The sequence below is a fragment of the Tursiops truncatus genome, chromosome 5 (assembly GCF_011762595.2).
Source record: "Tursiops truncatus isolate mTurTru1 chromosome 5, mTurTru1.mat.Y, whole genome shotgun sequence".
In the NCBI taxonomy this organism is placed as follows: domain Eukaryota; kingdom Metazoa; phylum Chordata; class Mammalia; order Artiodactyla; family Delphinidae; genus Tursiops; species Tursiops truncatus.
The window spans coordinates 102,240,790-102,266,661 of NC_047038.1; the positions used below are offsets into that span (position 1 = coordinate 102,240,790).

Below are 25,872 nucleotides of genomic sequence, written 5' to 3' on the forward strand. Positions count from 1 at the left end.
GTTTTACCACAACAAGCATTATCAGGCTTCTCATACTCCTTTACTTGGCAAAACATTTTTTGGTCACTGACCCATGAAAATATTTTTTTTCTCTCTTTACTTCCACAATTTCTCTGCTTCTAGAAAACCACAGTCCCTTAAAAATCAAGAAAGCAAACAGTAATGAAGTGGCACTTTGCACTCCCCGTCCCCCTCCCCCGCCACTAAAAGTAGGAATTGTGATGTCTTTTCTGGCACCTATTCTAGATTAGCCCGTATCTCCCCTTGACTGAACTAAGATATCCTTCTGTGTGAATATGGATCATGTTTCAGTTCAAATAATGAATTTTCTTTAACTGAGACTGAAACGAGTTCTTCATACCAAAATCATCAGGCCTCCACTTGGCAGGGGCCCTGGCAAATCAAGAGCAACTGCTGCCATTTGTGTTGACACCACCTCCAGATGTGTTATGTTGGTTTGTTTTTGTTTAAGCATTGCCAGCCAGAGTTTATAATGTTCAACTTTCTCCTGTTCAGCAAGGTCCTGAAAAAAGAGGGCAGAGCGTTCTATGAATAGTGTACAGACTCTGATATGATGCAGCCACCATCGGGTGATAAGTTACATAAGTGTAAATAAAACACGTTAACAGTTTCCATGCTGATGAGAATGACCCCAGAGTCAGACTCTCCACCCAGATTTCCAGGATTCCAGGAGCCCTAGAGATCTCTGAGCTTTCTTCCCTCAAATCTATTTTCAGGCCATTTCAAAAAGATAAGTTGCTCTCTAAGACATCCTTTAACTGACAGGTGAATTTTCCTTGGATTCAATCTAGAATGATTAAAAAGCAGGTAATAAAAAATTTGAAATGTGTGTTGGAAAAGTCAAGGGACTGTAGTTGACTCCATCTCTGCGGGATCAGAAGGCCCTCGGAGCACGGTCACTCTTGGAGTTCAGAGCTGGCCTTAGCTGAAACACCAAGCCTCGTTGTCTCTGGCCACACTGGGTCCTGCGGCACCAGCTCTCAAAGGTCCCACTTGAATGGGGAATGGAGGTGGGTGAGGGTTAGATAGAAAGGGAAGGGGGAGAGAGGAATGGGAATTTAAAACATTACAAATGGTTAGAAATTAGAAAACATTAGAAATGAGAGAGAGGGAGCAGAATGAGGGGGAAGGACTTGGCAATGTGGTAGATGAATTAGGAGGGGGAGGAAATGGAAGGAGAAAGGGAGAATAAAGTGGGAAAGAAGGAAAGGGGAACAGAAAAATGGGAAATAAGGAGGAGAGAGGGAAAGGGATGGAAATTAACCATCACTGAGTACCTCTACATAAATGGTAAACCACCTTGAGGTGGAGTCTTACTTTCCAGCTTGAAGGGACAGAGGCTGAGGCTGGGGTTTAGGCATGATGTCAATGAAGTCTTACCCTGGATGAGGGCTGATTGGTACTGGAGGTGCCTTCAGCCAGGACCAGATCCATAATCTGCAGGGCCCTGAGCAAAATGAAAATGCAGGATCCCTTGTTCCTAAACTATTAAGAATTTCAAGATGGCAGCAGCAGAGCATTAAATCATTCATGGGGTTCTTCTGGGCATAAGACTCTGTGCAAATGTACACATGTCCATGAAGCTGGTCTTATCTACAACATATTAACTTAACTAGAAAGTTAGAAAAGGAACTCCAACAGTGTCTATATGATATAAAACCATCTGGTTTACTGAAACTGGAACTTTGGCACCATTTAAGTAAAATGGTTGCTTGTTTGAATTTTTCTCAAATCAGCTATTTAACTTGTGGTATATGAATTTAGCTCAGAGTTTTCTTTCATACCTGGCTCCACTCTCTAGAGCTTTATCCTTAAGATAAGACTTGTGCTTGCTTACTGCAAAATGACAACTGTGAAATTAATAGCTACTCGTAGTTTTTAATATCAGGCTCAGAGATGATATTAATTGCACAATAAAGGGTCAAGTGTTAGCTCACATTTATTGAACAGAGGGAGAGCTTGTGATAAGTTCATGCAGGCACACAGGAAAAATGCATGGAGAAGAAATTCATAAAAATGTAATGATGTCCAATTATTAGGAAGGCTGAATTAGTTCATTTAACTGGTATATTTTCTTTTATGCTAAAAATAATAAATTAAAATGATATTAGGCTCCCTTTCTCCTGTATTCTACATAGCTCCAAGTTTCATATTTAGTTTGTCTTTTTGCTAATAAAAATTATGTTCTTACAAAAAAGTCAAAGATTAGGAACTTTCTGGGTATCTCTGCTTGGTTGTTGACACCTAGCTGTCCTTTACCCACAGAAAGGTAGCTGGGTTTCTGGGCAGGAATCTCCCAGCATGCCCTACTCTTGCTCAGATGTAGGATAACCAAGATTATCACCCTTTTATTTTTGCCTTCCTCCAGGATGTGCATTTCTCAATCTCTAATCCACCAAGTTTGGGATTTTATAAGGGCAAATCTAAGTTTTATTCAGAAGATACCAATTATCTATAGAGAAACTAGCACTCAAAAACTTTTTTATTCTGAAATAATTTCAGATTTGCACAACTGTGGCAAAAATAATGCAAGTGTAACCTTCAACCAATTTCTCTAAATGTTAATATCTTACACATATCATAGTACAATTATTAAAACTGGGAAATTAACATTGTTATCATTCTATAATCTACAGATCTTATTCAAATTTTGCCAGTTATCTCACTGATTTTAAAATGTTCAAGCTGATTTTGTAGTAAGATGTAGCTGATAACATGTAGTTTTCTGATTTAAGAATTTTTCCCTAAAATGTGTTTACCATCTGAGTTGTTTGTAATCTTAGAGGAAACACTGATACTGGTGAAAATTTGAAATTGTCATATTAAGGCAAACTTTCTCTATAAATGATCCAGTTTTACTGCTTGAATGGGAAATTCGTTTCCTCTAAACTCTGGAAAGATGAATTTGTGAACGTCAATAACAATGCAACAATTTCTAGATTTAAAAAATTGAATATTTTACCCACTGAAAATTTCTTTCTCTTCTTTGATTATGCCCTCTGCCCAATGATATATCATGTAACATAATGATAACCCAGATGTATATAGTATTGTATTAGGGGCTTGACTTACTTAATATGAAATGGCCTAACTTGGATTGGATTGATATGAAATAAGGAATATTCCCAATAACATATATAGAATATATTAAAAAATAATAGAAGAAAGAAATGGAGGCAATCCAAATGTTCGTTGACAGATGACTAGATAAAATGTGGTGTATACATACAGTGGAATACTATGCAGCTTTAAAAAAGAAAATCCTTTCACATAATACCACATAGATGAACCTTGAGGACATTATGCTGAATGAAGTGAGCCAGTGACAAAAGGACAAATACTGTATGGTCCTACTCCTATGAAGTATCTAAAGTAGTCAAAATCCTAGAAACAGAAAGTAGAAAGGTGGTTGCTAAGAGCTGAGGGCAGGAGGGGAGAGGGAATTAGTGCTTAATGGACAGAGAGTTTCAATTTTGCAGGATGAAAAAGTTCTAGAAATCTGTTCCACAAGAATGTCAATACAATGAACACCATTGAACTGTACACTTCAAAGTGGTTAGGGTGGTGAATTTAATGCTATGTAGTTTTTAAAGTCACAATTTAAAAAAATAGTAGAAGAGGTGGAAGCAGTTAGAAATAAGGATCGAACAAGCTGGCAAAAAGCTGACAATTGTAGAGGCAGCGTGACGGGTATATGAGTCATTATACTATTTTATTTTATTTTATTTATTTATTTATTTTTTTATTATACTATTTTAAAATATATTTTAGAAGTCTGTATAATAAAAAGCTGAAAGAAAGAAAGGAAGAAGGAAAGAAGAAAAGAAAGGAAGGAAGGAAAAAAGAAAGAAAAGGAAGAAAGAAAGAAAGAAAGAAAGAAAGAAAGAAAGAAAGAAAGAAAGGAAGAAAGAAAGGAAGGAAGAAAGAAAGAAAAGAAAGAAAGGAAAAAAGAAAGGACTTCCCTGGTGGTCTAGTGGTTAAGACTACATGCTCCCAATGCAGTGGGCCCAGGTTTGATCCCTGGTCAGGGAACTTCATCCTGCATGCTTCAACTAAGAGTTTGCATGCCGCAACTAAATATCCCGAATGCCACAACTAAAAAGATCCTGCATGCCACAACTAAGACCTGGCACAGCCAAATAAATAAATAAATAAATATTTAGAAAGAAAGAAATGTTTCTAACTCCTGGATAATATTTTTGTAACATTATTTATAATCACACAGCATTCTTGATCCAAAATGAAAATAGCATTTCTCTTATGAAAATATTTTAGTTGAATTTTTAACTGTCAAAATAAAACTCAAAATTAAAAAAAAAACAACAACGCTGGAAAGATCTTGACAACAGAGATGACACTAGAAAAAAATCTAAAATCATCTCAAATCCTACCACCCACTAGAAATACTTTAGTGTATAGACTCCAAAGTTTTTTTTTGTTTGGCTGCTCCAAATGGCTTTCAGGATCTTAGTTCCCTAACAAGGGATCAAACCCAGGCTCTTGGCAGTGAAAGCCTGGAATCCTAACCACTGGACCACCAGGGAATTCCCCTTTACTCCAGAATTTTAAACAAATAATATTTTTTAGTGTCAGTTTGTTACTGACTTTGCTCAGAGAAAAAGAACCTATACTGACACCATGTAGAAAATGACTTCTTCCTTGTTTATCAAGAAAGTCTTTCAAAATAGCACATAAATTAGCTATTACACACTGTATATGCAAAACTATGTGTTTATACATAGGCTTTTTTTCCCCCGTAGGGAAGCCAAAGCTTTCACCAAGCTTTCAAAGGCTGCTGTGACTTAAATGGGTTGAGAACCACTGCTTTAGATTATATATTCAATTCAAACAACTCTTTGCAGCCAGTCATTTCTTCATTAAGGAAAATTTTGAAGGATTTTAAAAAAATTGAATTCAACTTTTAAATTATTAACACACATCTTCACCAAGGGAAAATAACCACCTAAGGCCGGATTAAAGCACTTTGTTAGTAATTTTCACTGGCATTAATTTCACTTTTCTTTGGGTGAACAGTTATTTATAATGTACTTGGTGCCCTACTCTGTTGTAATCTTTAAAGCAAGAATCACATCGTAATCTCTAATTTTTCTATAGCCTAGTATCATCTGTTTCCTATCAACACTTTTTTTTTTTTTTTTTTGCAGTACGCGGGCTTCTCACTGTTGTGGCCTCTCCCGTTGCGGAGCGCAGGCTCCGGACGCGCAGGCCCAGCGGCCATGGCTCACGGGCCCAGCCGCTCCGCGGCACGTGGGATCCTCCCGGACCGGGGCACGAACCCGTGTCCCCTCCATCGGCAGGTGGACTCCCAACCACTGTGCCACCAGGGAAGCCCTATCAACACTTTTTAAATGAAATTCATGCTGAATAATATCTTTTCTTGCATGAACTCTAGAAAAAGACCTGTTTGGTTTGAAAATAGTCTGTGAGTTGGTGCAGTCTGTTTATTTTGGATATTCTGTTTGTTGAATTCCCTAAGATAAAAAGGAGCACTCAAATTTGCAATATTATGAGATAACCAGGTAGGCTAGAACTACAATATTGTTTGAAGTATTTAAGTTATATCATTCCAAATTGAATTCAACATTGAGTGGTCTTCTTTTCCTCCTACATAGATAGTATAATTTTGGTGATTGAAAAATAGGGTATGTTTTCAGAGCAGATCAGAGTGTGGGTAAGAGCTCGGAAAGGGGAGGCTGAAAAGAGAATGAATATAATGGAGGAGAAAGTGAGGACTAAATGCACCAAAATAATTCAACAAAGTATGAACTAATGAATAAAGAGCCATTGGAATGAAAAAGGTATTGAGAAACCAAAAGAAAAAAAATTCTAGCTATTTGAATTAGATATTGGAATAGGCAATTTCGGTTTTGAGTTATTGTTCTGAAATTGTTATCTTTTTTTTTTTTTTTTTTGCGGTACGCGGGCCTCTCACTGTTGTGGCCTCTCCCGTTGTGGAGCACAGGCTCTGGACGCGCAGGCTCAGCGGCCATGGCTCACGGGCCTAGCCGCTCTGCGGCATGTGGGATCTTCCTGGATCGGGGCACGAACCCGTGTCCCCTGCATCGTCAGGCGGATTCTCAATCACTGAGCCACCAGGGAAGCCCTGAAATTGTTATCTTAATTTACACAGGTTAGCCTCATACTTAAAAGTAACAAAATCTCTATTGGAATAATGGTTCATTATTAGAGTCCAATAGGTAAATGATTTTGCTTTTCATAAGTATTTTGATGTGAATTTATAACCGTTCTTTAACTGCACACTGAGTTTGTAAAGCTAGTTTGAATGGGAAGTGATTGCATCCTAGGCAAGTCAGAATGTGATTACTGTTACTATAAAAGATTCCTTCTGTAGACTGAAATTTTGTGTTCCTCCAAAATTCGTATGTGGAAAGCTAATCCCCAGTGTGATGGTATTTAGAGGTGGAGCCTTTGGGAAATGATTAGGTCATGAGGGCAGAAACCTCATGAATGGGATTAGTGTCCTTATTAAAGAGGAATAATATTCCCCAGAGGAATCTCTCACCGCCCCCCCCCCACCTTCTCCCATGTGAATACACAGGGAAAAACCTTCACCAGACATTGAATTTGCCAGCTTCTTGATCTTGGATTTCCCAGTCTCTAGAACTGTGAGATATAAATTTCTGTTTTTTATAAGCCACCCAGTTTATGGTATTTTGTTATAGCAGTCTGAACAGATTAAGACAGTTCTCATGAAATACATGTCACTTAACTTTCCTACAATCCCATTCTTGTTGCAAGCAGCTGACAGGCAAATTTGATCAGATGTAGCGTAACCAATCAAATAAAGAAGGGGTTTTCAACAAAACACCTAGCATATTTAAAGAAGTAAATTGAAAAAGTTATGCTATCTAATAATCTTAGATACAAGAGAAAGCAAAAAGAAAGTGTGAAAGGACACTTAGGACAGGGGTTGGAATTTCCTCCCTATGGTTTCTCATATAATTTATGAAGAAATAAGCACAGAGGTAACTGTTGGATTTGTTGTAATTATATTTAGGACAGCCAAGTTCTGACACGGAGCTGCACTAAATTCAAAGTTAATGTCATAAAAAGCAATGCTTCTCAAACTTTAACGTACATATCAATCACCTAGGGCTCCTTTAAAAAAGTACAGACTCTGATTATGTAAGTCTGGGGTGGGACCTAAGAGTTTGCATTTCCAACATGCTTTCATGTGATGGCCATGGTGCAAGGGAATAGAGCAATGCTGTGATGAGTCTTTTGAGTATCATGCCCTCAATAAATGGGGAACTTGAATGTTAGATGTTATCTCATCCTTAAAAACATTATCATATGCATAATATAAGATTTAGATCCGAGACTAACTGAAAAATTTCTCTTCAGCCATACATTTACTTCGGCGTCCCTTTAAGCTGTGCACAAATCTGAAGGAGCTGGGCATTGCAACTCTTAGACCTGGGCACGCAGACACCTTGCCTCAGCCCTGCGCCTCAGAGAGTCTTCCTCTTTGAAGTGACTTCTTTGAAATGTTCTAAGTCCTCTTTTGGTGCTGGCCCTGTTTCTCCCCTTGGAGAGCTGTCTGTCTCTCTGTGCACATGGAATTGACCAGATGTCCTGGAGCTCTTGTATGTATGGTGTCATCCTGGGGCTGTTTTCAGACCCCAGTTCTAGGAGAGGTGCCTGGTGAGCAGATTACTGCTGCTGCTGGTTGGCAAGGTATTTCCTTTGCAGGATCATGTGAAATTGGGCTGTTGAAGTGATGCTGACATGCTGATTTGGGGTGATTCACACTTATTTTGGATATAGGTCTAATTTAGGGCTCTAGGCTATCTAAGGTCCACTGCTCAGGCCATATGTGTGGGCCCAGGCATCCACTTTCACTGTTTATGTGCTAACCATGCTGCCACTTCTGCTGTATAACACCCAAGGGCTCCAGGGGTGGCATCAGGTGTCCTTACACTCCTTGCCACTGGCATTTAGGGCAGTTGCCCCATCCCCTTTGTAGGTTCTACACCATGGGTCAAGGAGTCCTTTGGGAGTGGCTGCATCTATCACTTCTGAGAGCTTTCTAGATGTTCTTCACCACAACAATGGACCCTTCTGATGGATGTGGTGATGCTCTCTTCTCCCTGGTTAGTGTGTTAAGCTCTCCCAGATGAGAAACAGACATTCCTTGCATGAATTTGACTATTTATTTTGTTATGCCTAAAATCCCCTTCCTGCTGGTGGTGATGTATGAGAGACAAGGTGCAGTCAGTGTTGAAAAAGTTCACATTCTAGGAATGCAATAATTATGGCCTAAAGAGTTCAAGGCAAGACATAGAATATGTGTTGTTCCATGTTATGCTATAACATTCTAAATGATAAATTTAACATGACCAGAAAACAAATTATTCACGTTTCCTGCACACTCTGGGTCAGGCTTGAATTTGTGGTTATTATCAAAGAAGTGCCATAACAGTCTTCGAGTGACTGGAAGCTAGTATTTACAAGTAGCACAATGGATGGCGCAAAATCAATAGTAATGATGTGACTAACATGATACAGATGGTAGTAGAGTGTTGTAGAGGCTAGAAGATTCATATTATTTTAATACAAACATGTTACAAGCACCATGGTGTTATGAGAAATAATAGCATGACTATCGTTTCTTGTGCTGAAAGATATGAAATTGGCAAGAAATGGCTCATTTGATAATAAGGAAAAAAAAGAAATGACTCTTGAACCAAACAAGAAGAAATAGCACCTGGATACCAAGAAGAATCTTTACTTGCATTGAATGGACAATAAATAATTTTGTTATTATTCTAAATCTTCATCAATATATCCCTGTACCTCAATGGACCTATGAATTATATAATACTTTTTCTTTTTTTTTTGGCCACACCATGCGGCTTGCAGGATCTTAGTTCCCCATCCGGGGATCGAACCTGTGCTGCCTGCAGTGGAAGTGTGGAGTCTTAACCACTGGACTGGCAGGGAAGTCCCTGTAATACATTTTTAATCGACTTATTTATATAGACAGGAACCCACAGGAAACATTTGCCCAGGGCCCTGCACACCCTAGAGTTAGCCCTGGAACTGGGATTTTGGTGTTAGTGAGTACCCTTGAGGAGATTTCTGAGATGGAGATTGTCATAGTAAAACATTTAGAAACATACCTGGAACTGACAAGGAAGAAGTCAATAGTCAAAGTATACAGGAAAAAGAGAGCTCGATACTTGTGCTTCCAGGTATTTCTCTGAGTTTCACTCACAAAGGCTTAAAGCCAAAAATTGGATTAAAAAGGGAAAGTTTTTCTTTGCATCTAACGTTGGGATTTCATTTATATGGGTCAGTTCCTAACTCAAATCCTCAGATCCTTTCTCTCACACTCAGAAAAATCAAAACTTCTTACTGTGGCCTGTGTGGTCTCCAACAGTCTGGTATCTCTTTTGGCACGTCACCTACAACACTGCCCACTTGCTCGTCCACTCTGGCCTCAGTGACCCTCATACAGTTCTTCAGAGAAGTTTGTTCCTTCGTCAGAATTTGCACTTTCCTTTCCCTAGATATTTGCACAGGCCATGCTTTCACTTCACACATATTTCTACCCAAAAATGTTAGTTCTCAGAGAGATCTTCCTTGACTCTACTATTTTATTATTTATTTATTTATTTGTCTGGGCTGGGTCTTAGTTGAGGCACGCGAGATCTTTAGCTGCGGCATGTGGGATCTAATTCCCTGACCCAGGATCGAACCCAGGTCCCCTGCATTGGGTGCTTGGAGTCTTAACCACTGTACCATCAGGAAGTCCCAACTCTTATTATTTTAGAAACTCTCTCTCATGATATCTGCGGTCTGTTGTTCGTCCTACTAGAATGTGAGCTCCATTAAGGCAAGAAGTTTGCTTTATTCACTCATGTTTCCCGGGGTCTAGAACTGTGGCTGACACTCAATAAGTATTTGTTAAGTAAATAAAGAGTAAATAAATTGAGAAAAATTGGAAACATCCTAAATGTTATATTACAAAGGAATGATCAAATATAGTACCATTTAGTACTGTGTGCCCATGAAAAAGGATGAGGTTAAACTCTATATACTGAAAGAAAAGGCTTTGGGCATGTGTTGGTCAGTTAAAAAAGCAAGTTACAGAATATAATGTGTGTCTTGAAACAATTTGTGTAACACATGCAGTAAAAGAATGTAATGTATTTCTCATATATGTGCTTGTGCATGCATTAGAAAAAGATAGGAAGATTGTACATTAATAGTACATTTAGGGACTGGGATTGTGCGGGGTGGGTTTATATTTTTTACTATACATATTCATCTTTTGAAGTTTTGTAATCATACTTTTAAAATAATACATTTTAAGGTTTCTCTCATAAATTCTTAGTTTTAAGGCAAACAATTAAAAGAATATCATGAACAAAAATTATTGCCAAAGTAACAAGGAAAAAAATCGTAAAACAATAGTACTCTGCTCAGTGCCTCACATACAAAGGACTCAGTAAGTTTCAGCACATACACCAACACTCCTAACTGTCAAAGAAGCTGGAGTTGGGAGAACCCCTTGTTCCCCTCAACATCTGCAAGATCTCTCTGCTACCACCCAGATCCTTGCTTCCTGAAGGAGGCACACAGAGACTCAGAGATTAGAAATCAAAACTCTTAATTTTATAACTACAAGAGGTCATTTTTTAAAAGCACAACAACACATTTATCATTTGTTTTTAAGAAATTGTTTTTATTAATGATTTGTTTTTAATGAGGATAAAATAGTAGGATAGTGATGTAAAAGCAGCCTATAACATGTGTGAAAAACACAGAAAACAAGATTATTCTTGATGTAGTTGGAATCAGATTTTTCTTTCTATTAAGAAAAAAAAAAAAGACCACTCTCTTTTCCCCTCCATCTCTCAGATCTGTGGTGCACTATTAGGTAGCCAGCCTAGTTCCTTTCCCTGTGTTAGCTTTCATTTTTGAAGCTCAAAACTGTCTAAACATCTCTGGTACCAATGATATGTGAAAGCATAAACTACAAAGAAGAGGTTACCATGGGGTTAAAATTTTAGATACTCTGAGATTCAAGAGAGAGTCACCTTTTATAATGTCATAGTATTTTAAGAGATTATAAAAAGGGCAGAAAGTGTGGAGGGTCCACTCTTGGTGGATATAAGAGCTATATAAGGGACAGAATCAGGTGAGAAAGCTCTGTTTGGGGCTGATGAAAAATGGAGAAGCTACAGAAAGCTCCCAAACATTGAGTTTCATAGGCGTAATCTTTCTGCCTTTTGGAGCACAGCTGCCTGCTTAACTTGATCTCTAACTGCTCACTCACACTGTGTACTTGCTGACATTCTGTGGCCTGGCTACAGTTTGGAAGACTACTTTAAGAACAGTCTTAAAACTTCCCTCTGTAAATAAGTTCTTTTTGTATTTACGGTCAGGGAGGTAGCTTTGTCCACCTTTAAACGGAAAGAAAAGAAATGAAATCTCTTAAAGAAAAATGACCCTTTTAAGTATGTTTATGTAAGCATAGAAGTTTTTAAGAGGCATGGAATAAAAAATGGATCTGACTATTAAAACTACAGAAATAATCTCGAGAAATAGAAAGACAGGTGATTAGTCTTGTTCATTTGACCACTGCTAGTGCCAAACCAATGTTTTTAATATTAATGGCATTGAAAAATGTGAAATAGAGCTTTGAAGCATTGACTCTAAACTTAGTTCCACATCATTAGGTGCATACGTCTCAGCCTGGAGCACATTTATTCATTTCATTTTGGTTTTGTGGCCAACCACTGCTTCAAATTGAATATCCAGTACATGATTTATGGCTGCCAAGGCACGTTCAGGAAGAAATCTGTATGAAAAAAAGATGAAAAAATTTCAATTTAAAATCTTTGACACCAGAGTTCTTTTTTGTTGTCAGTTAAAAATACCCTGAGAGTTATCTGGTTTGCATTTAGTTTTCTTCTGTTCTTTCTTCACATCTACCTCTCTCTTTTTTTGTGTGTATCTTTTAATACTCACAGTTCAAATATTATGCAAATATAAAGAAAGCACTGATATATACCACTCTTCTCACCTTCTCATATTAGTCAACTATTATATGAAATCTTATGTGAGTAAAGACTTAAAACTGAAGATCTAGGCTTATTGCTGTAACTGTCAATGAATCCTGATGCTAAGAGTTCACAGAGCAACACCACCAGAATCCATTCCATCTGCCTCTCCACCTCTCCTTGAGTTTTTACTGAATATCTATTGATATTATGCCCTCTATAATAAGGTAGACTAAAGTACTTTAAAAACAGCTACTCCCGGGCTTCCCTGGTGGCGCAGTGGTTGAGAGTCCGCCTGCCGATGCAGGGGACACGGGTTAGTGCCCCAGTCCGGGAAGATCCCACATGCCGCGGAGCGGCTGGGCCTGTGAGCCATGGCCACTAAGCCTGCGCGTCCGGAGCCTGTGCTCCGCAAGGGAAGAGGCCACAACAGTGAGAGGCCCCCGCGTACCGCAAAAACAAACAAACAAACAAAAAAACCGGCTACTCCCTTTGAGGAGCTTATTGTTTAGCTAAGAGGCTAAACAACAGGCTCAGATGGTTTCACTGTTGAATTCTACAAAATGTTTAAGAAGGAAATAATACCCATTCAACACAAGTTATTCCAGAAAAGAGAAGAGGAGGGAATACTTTCCAACTCAGTTTATGAGGTAAGTGTTATCCTGACACAAAAATCAGACAATGACATTACAATGCAGGGTTGGTTTAATCTTTAAAACGAGTCAGTGTAATGCACCATATGAACAAACTAAAATAGAAAGACCATAATACCTTAACATATTCAGTAAAAGCATTTGACAAAATCTGTATTTACTCTTGATGAATATGCTCATCAAAGTAGTAATAGAAGGGAACTTCTTCAACCTGATAAAGAGAAAATGAAAAAAATCTACAGCTGATATCATTCTTAATTGTGAAAGACTGACTACTTTCCTCTGAGGATCAGAAACAACACTTGGATGTGTGTTTTCACCAATCCTCTCTGACATTGCATAGGAGGTTCTAGCCAGTGTGATAAGGCAAGAAATAAAAAACATATAGACTGGAAAAAAAGAAGTAAAAGTATCTTTATTTGCAGGAAATATGATCATCTGTGTAAAAATGTCTGTTAGAATCTACAAAAAAGCTACTAGAAGTGAGTTTAGCAAGGTTGCTAAATACAGATCAAAGTGCAAAAATCAAATATATGCTAGCAACAAACAATGGGAAATAGAAAATTTAAAAAAATGCCATTTGCAATAGCATAAAAACCATGAAATACTTTGGGATAAACCTGACAAAAGGTGTGTAAGATTTGTACACTGAAAACTACAAAATACTGTGTAGACATATTGAGAAAGATGAAAAAATAAAAAGATACCTTGTGTTCTTTGTGCTCTTGGATTTGAAGACTCAATATTGTTAATATGTCTGCTCTCCCCCAATTGATCTATAGATTCAATGCAGTCTTAATCAAACCCCCAGCAGGCTTCTTTATAGACCCTTTATTTTTAGCTAGTTCACCATATTGCATTCTCTCTTTAAACTGTCTTTCCTTCAGTTAGAATAGTCTCTGGCAAAGACTGGCCAGAGGTAATAGATGGAGTAGAGAAAATGAATCATTCTCTTTTTATAGATTGAGTAAGGTAATAGTAGAGGAAACTTAACTCTTCTCCCCAGGCATGGAGAATTTCCATGGCAAATTTCACAACTGAAAAACTCTCCATAATGATAGCTCTATCAGTGTTGTAGTATTTTAGGTGTTTTGTGCTGTACTTACCTCTCTAGTGTTAGGAAGATATTGAGATATGATGGAACAAAAATCATTTTCTTATTGGTAAGTATTCCATCTATCAAGCTTCTTGCAACTTCATTTGTCTCCAATACAGGGAATAGTCTGTGATTAAAAAAGAAAAGTTTGGTCCTTTTTGTTGTTTTTTATAATTAGCAAAAGCAGGAAAATTATCTTTTCACTAATTAGGATTTAAAAGCTTCCAGGGGCTTCCCTGGTGGCGCAGTGGTTAAGAATCCGCCTGCCAATGCAGGGGACACGGGTTCGAGCTCTGGTCCAGGAAGATCTCACATGCCATGGGGCAACTAAGCCCGTGCACCACAACTACTGAGTCTGCACTCTAGAACCCACAAGCCACAACTACTGAGCCCGTGCACCACAACTATTGAGGCCCACAAGCCTAGAGCCTGTACTCTGCCACAAGAGAAACCACCACAATGAGAAGGCCATGCACCACAATGAAGAGTAGCCCCCGCTCGCCGCAACTAGAGAAAGCCCCCACGCGGCAACAAAGACCCAACGGAGCCAAAAATAAAGAATAAATTAAATAAATAAATTTATTTAAAAAATAATAATAAAAAAATAAAAGCTTCCAGGATTCACTGCACAAATGCCACCTGCCTTCCCTCCCCCATGCCACATTGATGTTTTGTTATCACAATCTACCACTTTCACATCCAGTAGGTGTGTTTCATGGCTCACTCAGTCAAAACATCAAAATGGTGGTGAGGAATTAGATAATAGAAGAGAAGAGGAGCCAGGCAAGGAAGAGTAGTGGGTAGGACTGATCAAAGGACAGAAAGGAAACATGTGGCATCTTTCTTCAGGGCTTGTTAGATATGAGAAGAGAAATCTATAGCTAAGTACACTTGCTTTCTTCTTATGAGAAGAGAAATCTATAGCTAAGTACACTTGCTTTCTTGTGGAGGTATCCCACAAAGCTGGATTGTTTTGAGGGCATTTAGTACTTGAGATTCACTGCTGACTTGCCTATGCTGAAGTTTAATGAGAGTTCAAGACATGCATAGGGAGTATTACATTACAACTAGAGGTGTGACCTTGATTATACTGAAGACTGTATACATGGGTTCTTGAGAAGTATTCATAACCACAGACCAGTATAGAATGCCCATTAATGCAAGATGATGACAGGAAATTAAAATGTAAATGGATTGAAAGTATTGCACCAAAGTTAAGTTGTCTAGGCATAGGCTGAATGGCTTAGTGAATACAAAGGTTGTGCGGAGGAGTTAAGTAAGTAGTGACTGTTATAACTTCCTTCCCTGAGATACATGTGATTTACTTCAGATTATTATGTGATTGAGGTTTCCATGACTTTGAGTGGCAAGCCAGCAGAGAGTAATACAAATCAATAGTTTTCTAAATTATTGGGTACTACCTCTTCCCTCCCTGATTTCCCCTACCTGGGTCTATCAACCCTGTCTCTGAGCCAAGCCTCACATTAGTATATGGACATGTTAGCCTTTGCCAAGGAAGTTCAGAATCAGGTAGTCTGGGTGATACCAATTCCAAATTTTCAGCATTGCCTGGGTCAGTCCCCAGGGTCACCCCCAGGAACCCACATACCCGAGATCATATTAGCCTTACTCTTGTCATCTATTTTGCCTTCCCCTCTGGAAGAACTGGTACTCTGGGCTCACACTAAGCCTGAATGCTTACCAAGAGGATTTGTACTGGGCCCAGTTTCCTATTTCAGAAAACTGAGCCCAGAGTCCCAATTATATCACTGTATTTACTTACGTACAGTACCGTGTACTTGTTAAGTACTTGTGTTCTAACACAGTTAAGGACTCAACTGCCAGGGAGTGGCTACAGCTCTGGAGATGACGCAGCTAATTCAGAGTTTCAGAGTCAGTAGCTTCAAACGAGGCTGAGCTTAAAAGGGAATTTGTTAGCTCCTTTGAATGACTATATTTAAGACTAATTCCTTTCCAATAATAAATTGGCTTCAGATTAGCAAGCTCAGTATATTTTGTTAACCTGTAGCAGAATGTTTATTAGAATCGAGGCAAATTGTGAAGCAGGTGTATTAATTTTAGGGTCCTTATCCTCACCTTTCCGCTTTATTCCTCTTTTCAGGGCCAATTTCTCCTCTCTTATCGTCTCAAATCCTCCTTTACCAGAAACAAAGTACTTGGTCAAGAAATTCACCTTGGACTTCCCTGGTGGTGCAGTGGTTAAGAATCTGCCTGCCAATGCAGGGGACACAGGTTCGAGCCCTGGTCCGCGAAGATCCCACATGCTGTGGAGCAGCTAAGCCCGTGTGCCACAACTACTGAAGCCCGTGTGCCTAGAACCCGTGCTCCGCAACAAGAGAAGCCACTGCAATGAGAAGCCCGCGCACCACAAGCAAGAGTAGCCCCCGCTCACCGCAACTAGAGAAAGCCCGCGCGCAGCAACGGAAGACCCAATGCAGCCAAAAATAAAAAAAATTTAAAAAAATAGTTCTCAGTTTAGAAAAAAAAAGAAAAAGAAATTCACCTTGACTGAGGGGTTAAAGACTCAGCTTATTGCCGCGGAGCACAGACTCCGGACGCGCAGGCTCAGCGGCCATGGCTCACAGGCCCAGCCACTCCGTGGCATGTGGGATCTTCCTGGACCGGGGCACGAACCCGGGTTCCCTGTCTCGGCAGGCAGACTCTCAACCGCGGCGCCACCAGGGAATCTCGGAACGTTTGTATTTTAAAGGAGGACAGAGTGGTAGCCATGATCAAATGCATGTGGTTATATTTACTATGTCAATGTTTTGCAAACCTGCCTCCAGAGTTACCTGGTTTCCTTGTAAACAAAGCAAAACATTCTTGGAGCTCGTTTCACTCTACTGAATCAGAATCTCTAAGGAAGAGCCTAAGCACATGTATTTTTTATATAAGCACAGTGATGACGCTTAGGATCAGGCAAGTTTGGAAGATGTTGGAGTACTTTGTGCTAGCTCTGTGGCCAGTGCTGTCGAATATGGAAACGGGGCATATACCTGTGCCTTTCCATACTCTATTGAGGAGGATGAACCGCGAGCGGGAGGGGGGAGGTGAGGTAACATTCGTTTTGGGGGTGTGGTTTCCAGGAGAGGACACTCTTGCCATCACCGCCGAAGCACACCTCTCCATCCGACCCACCCGCATTCTCACTCCCTCTTAACACCTGCGTGTGTGTTGAGTCTTTCACCTGGACACGAATAAATACCCAATGCCTGATTCATTGGCAGTTGATCACTTCTACTAGCCCCTAATGCATTTTTCCCCTTTGTTCATCTAATTTCAAAGTGAAAACATAAAGGCAATACAATAACATTAATAAGAAAAAATGTTTTTCCTTTTTTGTTTTTTTGTTTTCTATTTTCTCAGTTGACCCACCTAAAAATTTCTCATGTAGGTTTCATACCAATTTCTCATGCCATATTTCCATCTTAACTTGATTTTGACCTTACCTTGTGCTTGGGTTTTTGGTGAACCCAGTATTCACAAAAACTGGGCAGAGACACGAGGTTTTGATACCAGTTTTTCCCAAGGCTTCAAATTCTGATGTCAGAGCTCGGTGGAAGCCAACAGCAGCAAATTTGCTGGAACTGTAAGAGAATTATCCACCCCTGTTAGCTAAGGGAAAGTGAAACATTCCTCAGCTTTCTGTGAGAGGAAAATGTTGATTTTGTTTGAGAACACATAAAAGCCAAACCCCCAAGTCTTCCACTTGGTCATCTATTTTCATTTACATTTTCTTATCTGATTTCACTGAATTCTGAATTTACCGATTTTTTTTATTAGCAGTGATAAACAATAGAACAAATTTTAATAACTTTGATTGACTTGCTTACTGCTCATTCTACCTACAAGGTTTTTCCATTCAATCTTTAAACTGTTTTCTAATCAGTTTTTACTGCTGTTTTTATTTTGAAAAATATGAATCAGGAAAATCATGTTTAGAAAAACTATGTAACTACTATCTGTATTAACAAACTTCTGTGGGACTCTACACATTTCTCTCTCTCTTGATAGTTTCTCTTTTGAAATGCGGAGTTCACTTTGGCTTCTTAATTTCATTGTGAAGATCTGGAGTAAAAAGACTTCAGGTGATGTGGGTGTGTTAGTGTGTGCAACCTTCAACATATTACTTTGTCTTCTTCCTTTGATTTTCTGATCTTTAAAATGCTGGTGATAGGGACTTCCCTGGTGGTCCAGTGGTTAAGACTCTGCGCTTCCAATGCAGGGGGTGCAGGTTTGATCCTGAGTTGGGGAACTAAGATCCCACACGCCGCACAGTGCAGCCAAAAAACAAAATAAAATTCATTTATAAAAAGATGCTGGTAATAAAATATAGAGCCATCTTGGGGATTAAATCAAATAGCATATGCATAATAACTTTATTACCTATAAGAAGCTATGTAATGTTAATTGTATTTTTGACTCAGATGACAAGAACCATAAAGTTAAAGGCTGGCTGCTCTCTTAAAGGAAAAGAGAAAAGGAAAACAATTGTTACATTGGGTTTCCCCATTTCTAAACATTAAAACAATATTAAATGTTTAATCTGTGAAATTCTGATTTGTGTTTTAAGATGCTAGAGGCAGCTTGAAACAACCATATGTATGTGCAAGGACACCTTAACCTACAGCGAAAATTAACTACATCTGTGACTACATTTGGTGTCAGAAATAATTTGGTCCGTGACCAAATTCAACCTTGAACATGGATGTGTAGGTAAGTAATAAACCAACTAACTATCCACCCCCATCCCCACCCACTGATACACATGAATTGGCTGTTACAAAAAGAATTGGCCAAAACGTTAAGAAATTAAATTTTTCTATGAGGTTGATATAAGACCAGAATAAGGAAATGAGATGCCATTGAAGGAGTGTATGAAGAAAAGATATTTTGCAAATAGTGTGTCTTTAGGGAGTTCCCACTTTCGTTTCTTTATGTCCTTGGTAGAGCATGGAATATGCTATCTGCATCTTTTAATACGGTAAAGGCTTTCTCTCAATCCCTCTCTCTCTCTCTCTCTCTCTCTCTCTCTCTCTCTCTCTCTGTCTCACACACACACACACACACACACACACAATCTTTCATGGCACAAGCACACTGAAAAATGTTTTGATCCAGGAGCCACTCTGTTTAGCTTATCTTGGGCATGCAGGCCATGGCGTAGATTTGTGTTCATTTGGACTTCCTTATATTTTGCTTCTTAGTCTGTGAGTTTCTTCTTTTTTTTTTTGTTTTTTAGTTCCTTATTTCCTTTATGAGCATCTACTCATTCCAGGATACAATGGAAACATGCTTGGCATTACTGTTTTCTTTCATTGCTCTGTGGAGGAGTTTTCAGAAATCTAAAAATATTTTAAATGATTTTTCATTTAAAACCAGTTTCCTTGTTTTAGGAGAAGTCATTTTTAAGAGTTTATTCTAAACTACTGTATACATTCTGTATATCCAAATTATCTGCTATGAGACTTTTTATAGCTTTTATTTTTTGCAAGGCATTTGACTTTTTGTTCTAAGAAGATTCAAAAATGAAGAAAACACAATTCTAGCTCTCCAGAAATAAATAAATAAAATAAAGAAAAATAAAACAAATTACCTGTTATGAGGACTGGAATCTGAGGTCTAATAAAACCTTAAAAGTGTAAAAATATATAGCACTACTAGAAAGTAATACTTACCAATATGGAATAATATAAGGAATCACTCCGTGGCCGCATAGTGAAGCCACTGTGACAATGTGGCCATGGTTTCTCTGCATCATCGCTGGAAGAAGTGCCTTTGTGATCTTCAGGATCATTGCGGAACCGAAAGAAACAATGACACAGGTGTTAAGTCTCCAAATTAGGTAGTTTTATTCTATTTATTTTATTTTATTTTTGCGGTACGCGGGCCTCTCACTGTTGTGGCCTCTCCCGTTGCGGAGGACAGGCTGCGGATGCGCAGGCTCAGCAGCCATGGCTCACGAGCCCAGCCGCTCCGCGGAATGTGGGATCTTCCCGGACCAGGGCACGAACCCGTGTCCCCTGCATCGGCAGGCGGACTCTCAACCACTGCGCCACCAGGGAAGTCCGGTAGTTTTACTTTTAAGACAAAATGTCATTTAAGACAACTTTTTCGATGAAATGAAATACGTGCCAAGATTCCATGATTACTTCTCCACCGATGACAGAAATGAAAAAAAGATTAAAACAATTGGTTTGAGCTGGCATCGAGTGCTGTGCACTGCATACCACATGCCAAGAACTCATCTTAAAATCCCTCTTCTTCCCTTCAGAGGGAATCAAAAATCTCTTTTATGGATCCATCATCTAAACAATATTATTAAGGGAAAAATTCAGAGTTTTCAGAGCTGAGAAAATTCCGTATGGTAATCTGGTATCATGTACTTTTTTGTTTGTTTGTTTGGGGCTTCATCTTGCTAATGAGAAGAGTTAAAATCTTGTGTACCTATATCAAGTTGAGCAGAAAAAGCTGAGTCCTGTACTGACCCATGGTCATTATGTACCATGATTAGGGAGATTAGTATCTCCCTATTTGTAATACTGTGCATTATATGTTGATGTTACAGGAAACAAAAAGTCTTTCTTTACCTCCAAAAAGCTTTACTGTTTGGTGAGAAATATCAATACTATTTTATAAATGCACCCTATGGACCCTGTGCAAATTCATAGAGCCAGAATTGCCAAACCAAGCCACCCCCAAATTCCTGACCCACAGAAACTGTGAGAGGAATATGAACATTTATTCTGGCTTTAATCCACTAAGTTTTGATATAATTGTTATGCAGCTGTAGACAACGAATACATGGGGTCTCTAAGTAGTTTGGTGGGCATAATAATTAATTCTCATTAGCATGTGTGAGGGGCTTGGGAAAATGGGGGAATACATCTCTTTTTTTCTTCTCTCTTCCAGAATCCAGATCTGTCCTATGTTCTACACTAATATTGAGGCACTGGAAGATTAATTCATATAAATGCTCTCTACAAAGACATATTTCAGTCTCTCACAAAACCAAACAATTATAAGAGGTCTGTAGAGCCTTAACTCTAAGCTCCAGCCTGACCTAGAGCTTTGCTCAGAGTTCCAGCCAGAAGAACACCCAACCCCTATATAACCCAAGTAGTGAGTTCTTTGTCCTTTCTGTTCTAAAATTCCATGACATGAGGTCACAAGTGAATGTACACTGTATGTGTTTTCTCTAAAGCACTGAAAAGGTGTACACTGACAATCCTTAGGAAAGCTCCATAAATATTTTTTGAGTGCCCAGTACATGCCAGGATTTGTGTTAGGTACTGGTGGATAAGGCAGACTAACTAGCCTACATTCTGGTGAGTCACGTCCCCTTGAAATCTGTGCCCTTCTGTCAGAGACATGAATATTGGATGATTGTTGTTTTAAGGCAAAGATATGGAGTTTCCCATCCAGAAGGATGTGAACTCAATTATGAACTTCATGTACCTTAAGAGGAATTGTCAGACATACACAAACTAGGAATATTTCTGATTCACGCTCACCCAAAAATGTCCTAGGATGTTGACCTCAAAAGTTTTGGTAATCTCTTCATCCTTTGTACTAAGAAGGTCAGCTGGATATATTGCCCCAGCATTATTCACCACGATAGTTACATCACCCACCTCTTTCTTTACCTGTTGAAATAGAAAGAACATGTTCATTGGGTGTAGTATCGAAACTTAAAGTTTTGGGGCTGATATCATCCAGGGATTAGATTCTTTATTCTGTTTGATGATATCTCTCAGAGTTCAGGCAGGAAAGAGCTTTAGTCCAAAGAGTGCTTGCCAAGAAGACACTGTCATAAAGCTGGGGTAAACTGTTTTTTTTAACAGCTAAATTTCAGTACCCAGTACATCATAGATATTTTTTGAAACTTACCAATAAGATGAAATTAATATTTGTGTTGATTGATATATCTGTTCTAACCAAATATTTTAAAAGTGCTAATTGAGTAATCCTGTTTTCACTACCTACTAGCTACATGACCTTAGTCTGACATATCAGTTCTTACCAAATATTTTTAAAGTACTAATTGAGTAATCCTGGCTCTGCCACCTACTAGCTACATGACCTGGTCTGGCTTATACCCTCTGAATCTGTTTGCTCACCTGTCAAGTGAGGTTAAGAGGGTTATTGTAGGGATTAAATCAAAGGGTACAACCATTTTCAGAGTGCTTTGTCCATTGTATTTGATATTTACCCTTAAAAATTGTTATAATAATTATTAATATTATATTTTCTATAGAAGATTAGATTGGCACCAACATAAATAAAATCTCAAAGAGGAAATATTTAAAGGAAAAAATAAAGGAATTACTGCAAAAGTAATAGGACTAAAATGAAAGTAGAAAGTTATCCTTTTCCCTGATGATAAATCTTTTCTCTGTCACTCTGTGCAGCTGCTCAAACTTCTAACCAGAATGAAATCGATTAATTAATCGATTAATTAATTAATTAATAGGCAGAGTTGAGTGGATTATATGGAAGGAAAAGGTTTATGTCCTTCCTTGTTCACACAACTACCTCAGTTAGCAGAGGCTAAAAAAAAAAAACAAATCTAATTTAAATTAGGCAGTCACAAAGAACCTTTTCATATTCCATGTAAGGGGACACAAAATTATGGGAAGAAATTTGTATTCTGAAGTCTCACCTGGTTTACAGAGTCATAAATCTCTTCTCTGTTACTGCAGTCTACCACAAACACATGTGTAATGGCCCCTAGTTTTCTGCATTCAGCTGCAGTTTCCTCAACGCCATGCTGTAATTGGAAAAAAGCAAATTCCAAAAGATGTAGGTCAGTGAGGGGACAAGAGTGAGGGAGAAAGCATTGGAGAAGAAATTTTTTTTAAGATTAAAATTCACGTCCAAAATGTCCCACTTGTTTGTAAGCAAATTTCCTGAGAGGCACCGCTTGCCTAACTCGCAGAGATTATACCTGGCTTTTCTGCCAGGGAAGGCTCATGTAAGTCTCACGAGTTTTCACTTGTTTTGCTACATTCTCATAGCTTAAAGAACATGCTTGAAAGATGTTGCTCTTTGTGGTATCATGAAAGGAGATGTTTGAGTATGGAGAAGAACACTCAACATATACTTAACATATGTTTGTTGAGCACCAACTATGTAATAGACAGTAAAGCACCTAGCAGATTGTAAAAATTTTAGGATTGCGTGCATGTGAGAGAAGGCACGAAGAAATTCTGTCACATATTCTTCTTTTTTATTTGCTTTTTGTCTTGCCAGACCTTTAAAAAATACATTCCTAGCTCAACAGTCTGCTCTGGGGCCAGGTTTGGTTCATTGGCTGTAGTTTGCTAACCCCTGTTCTTGCCTATCCTGTGAGGTATTGGGTTGGCCAAAAAGTTCGTTCGGGTTTTTCTGTACGATGTTCTTTCTGTTACAGAACATCGTACAGAAAAACCCGAACGAACTTTTTGGCCAACCCAATATTATCCCCGTTTCAGATAAGGAAACTGAGGCTGAGAGAAATTGTCTGCTCAATTTAAACAATTTGGAAGTACCCTGGCTCCTGAGTCTATGTTATCAAACTTGCATATCATGGCATAAAAATCACTGCTAAGGTCTCAGTTATGTTCCCTTCATCAAACCATCCTGATGGGGACTTCCCTGGTGGTCCAGTGGTAAAGAATCTGCCTTCCAATGCAGGGGACGCGGGTTCAATCCCTGGTCAGGGAACTAGGATCTCACATGCTGAGGGGCAACTGAGCTCTTGTGCTACAACTAGTGAGCTCGTGCTCCTTTACTAGAGAACCTGCGTGCAAACTACAGAGTCCAAGTGCCCTGGAACCCATGTGCCACAACTATAGAGCCCATGAGCGCTGGAGCCTGCGCACCACAACTAGAGAGAGAAAACCTGCATGCCACAACTAGAGAGAAGCCCTCAAGCAGGAATGAAAGGTCCCACATGCTTCAATGAAGATCCCATGCCACAACTAAGACCCTGGACAGCCAAAAATAAATAAATAAATAAATAAAAAATAAATCTTAAAAAAAAAAAAAAGCTATTGGGTGCCATGACCATAGTCCTCTTCCAACTCGCTCTCCGCAACTAGATGTAATGGGTAATATGGCACTTGTACTTTAAACAACAACTACTACAAAAATCCTATCCTGATGCATATGTAGAGTAAGGCTCCAGGGAATTTAGTTACCAAACTTCGAGAAAGACAAATACAAATATAAGCAAATGTTAAGTCAAATAAGTTCGGGCCTCTCATTGTTGTGGCTTCTCCCGTTGCCGAGCACAGGCTCCAGACGCGCAGGCTCAGCAGCCATGGCTCACCGGCCCAGCCACTTCGCGGCATGTGGGATCTTCCCGGACCGGGGCACGAACCCGTGTCCCCTGCATCGGCAGGCAGACTCTCAACCACTGCGCCACCAGGGGAGCCCCAAGTCAAATAAGTTTTTAAACACCTGTCTCACTTGTAACTTTAAAAGGTGGGTAAATGAATCCAGTACCTTATTAATATCCCACAGAACCAGTCTGCTCTTCCGTTTTGCAAATTCATAGGCAGTATGCCTTCCTATTCCATGCCCAGCTCCTGTAATGAGAACAATCTCTCCAGCCACAGATTTTCTCCTCTGGGGAATGAAAACCTTCACCAAGGATTCTAAGTAGGAGTAGATGATGATGATCAGAAGCAGGAGGAGATCCAAGATAATATTCATGGCTCTGCTCTGTACTCTTCTCCTCTGGTTCAGTCCCTGTCTAGTCCCAGCAAAGAGCCACCCTCTTCAGAGAGCTCCAGGGAAGAGCTGTGTTCCAGGTGTTGATGGGACTGGCAGAGGTAAGCTAGATTTGCAGGCAGGCTTTGTCCATGTGTTCTAATGCGTTAGATGCACTTTGAGCTTTTGAAGTGGTATCAATTGCTAGTAAAAACTTGGCACGGGGACAAGGGAACTCAAGAGAAAGTCCTCTCTGGATTTTCTTTTTGGTTGTTGTTGTTTAATACTATATTTTACTAGTTTTCAAGCACTGATTTGACATCTATATACCTTGATTTAAAAGTTGATATTTTATTTTGTATTCAGCTCATACTCAATTAAGTTTAAAATGAATGCAAGCATAGTATAGGGCATAAGTTATTTAAAAGTAAACCATTTATCATTGGAGTGAAATCAGGTCATGGGATTTATGGTAGCTAACAGTTCAATGAAATGGTGCCCTCTTATTGTATCTATCATTCCATTTCTCTACATTTGTACCTCCATCGTCCATGCCTATTCCCATGTGCTAATTGCTATTACATTCCACAGTAAAGGCAGTTTTAAACTTCCTCTACTTTCAGGAGGCACACTTTTCTTGCAGTTCAGTTTCTGAAGAAAAATGATCAATATTGGGGCTTCCCTGGTGGCACAGTGGTTAAGAATCCGCCTGCCAATGCAGGGGACAAGGGTTCGAGCCCTGGTTTGGGAAGATCCCACACGCTGCGGAGCAACGAAGCCCATGCGCCACAACTACTGAAGCCCGCGCACCTAGAGCCAGTGCTCCGCGACAATAGAAACCACCGCAATGAGAGGCCTGCACACCGCAACGAAGAGTAGCCCCTGCTCTCCGCAACAAGAGAAAAACCCACACGCAGCAACAAAGACCCAACACAGCCAAAAATAAAGTAAAATAAATTTATTAAAAAAAATCAATATTTATTACTGTAGTGAAATCAATACTCTGATTTATTTGCCCAAAGTTAATTAGGACCAATTCTTTTTATTCTGCTAATAAAAAAACTCACTTTTTTAAATTCAGGAGAAACATTAGCACCTTTCTTTTATCATTCTTAAGCAGCTCTCTGGCATAATATGGACTTACTTTCTGAGAAGCAGTTCTGTTCTATGTTTCACCATGGCAACTGAAAAAAAGATGCACAACCTAAAAAATGAGAATTATGTTTTATTTGGTGGCCTGAGGACTATAGCCTGATGTTATACCCTCTCAGACAGTGTACTGCTCCAAAGAGGTAAAGGAGGAGCTGATAGGGATAGAGTAGGGTAATCAAAT

The 25,872-nt window shown here is 39.1% G+C and overlaps 1 protein-coding gene across 2 annotated transcripts; it reads right to left on the reverse strand.

Annotated features, from left to right (window-relative positions):
- Positions 1 to 11,731: 11,731 nt before the first annotated feature.
- HSD17B13 (hydroxysteroid 17-beta dehydrogenase 13) lies at positions 11,732 to 24,542 on the reverse strand. 2 transcript variants are annotated; one of them, XM_019926770.3, is made up of 7 exons: positions 24,333 to 24,542; positions 22,507 to 22,614; positions 21,359 to 21,490; positions 19,523 to 19,629; positions 17,294 to 17,431; positions 13,834 to 13,950; positions 11,732 to 11,872 (listed from the first exon to the last, which is right to left on the reverse strand). In XM_019926770.3, exons 1-7 carry the CDS (start codon positions 24,540 to 24,542, stop codon positions 11,782 to 11,784), a joined length of 903 nt encoding a protein of 300 aa, XP_019782329.2. In that variant the 3' UTR covers positions 11,732 to 11,781. The 2 variants fall into 2 exon arrangements, with proteins under 2 accessions (XP_019782329.2, XP_019782330.2); XM_019926771.3 differs by lacking the exon at positions 22,507 to 22,614.
- Positions 24,543 to 25,872: the final 1,330 nt, after the last annotated feature.

What these genes read in the sequence shown, in the direction of transcription:
- HSD17B13 (XM_019926770.3), bottom strand. Translation starts at nt 24,542, where the DNA reads ATGAATATTATCTTGGATCTCCTCCTGCTTCTGATCATCATCATCTAC. An exon ending in TTTATGACTCTGTAAACCAG is followed by an intron (nt 21,491 to 22,506) that starts GTGAGACTTCAG and finishes CTATTTCAACAG; the next exon opens with GTAAAGAAAGAGGTGGGTGA. An exon ending in CCTTATATTATTCCATATTG is followed by an intron (nt 17,432 to 19,522) that starts GTAAGTATTACT and finishes ATTCTCTTACAG; the next exon opens with TTCCAGCAAATTTGCTGCTG.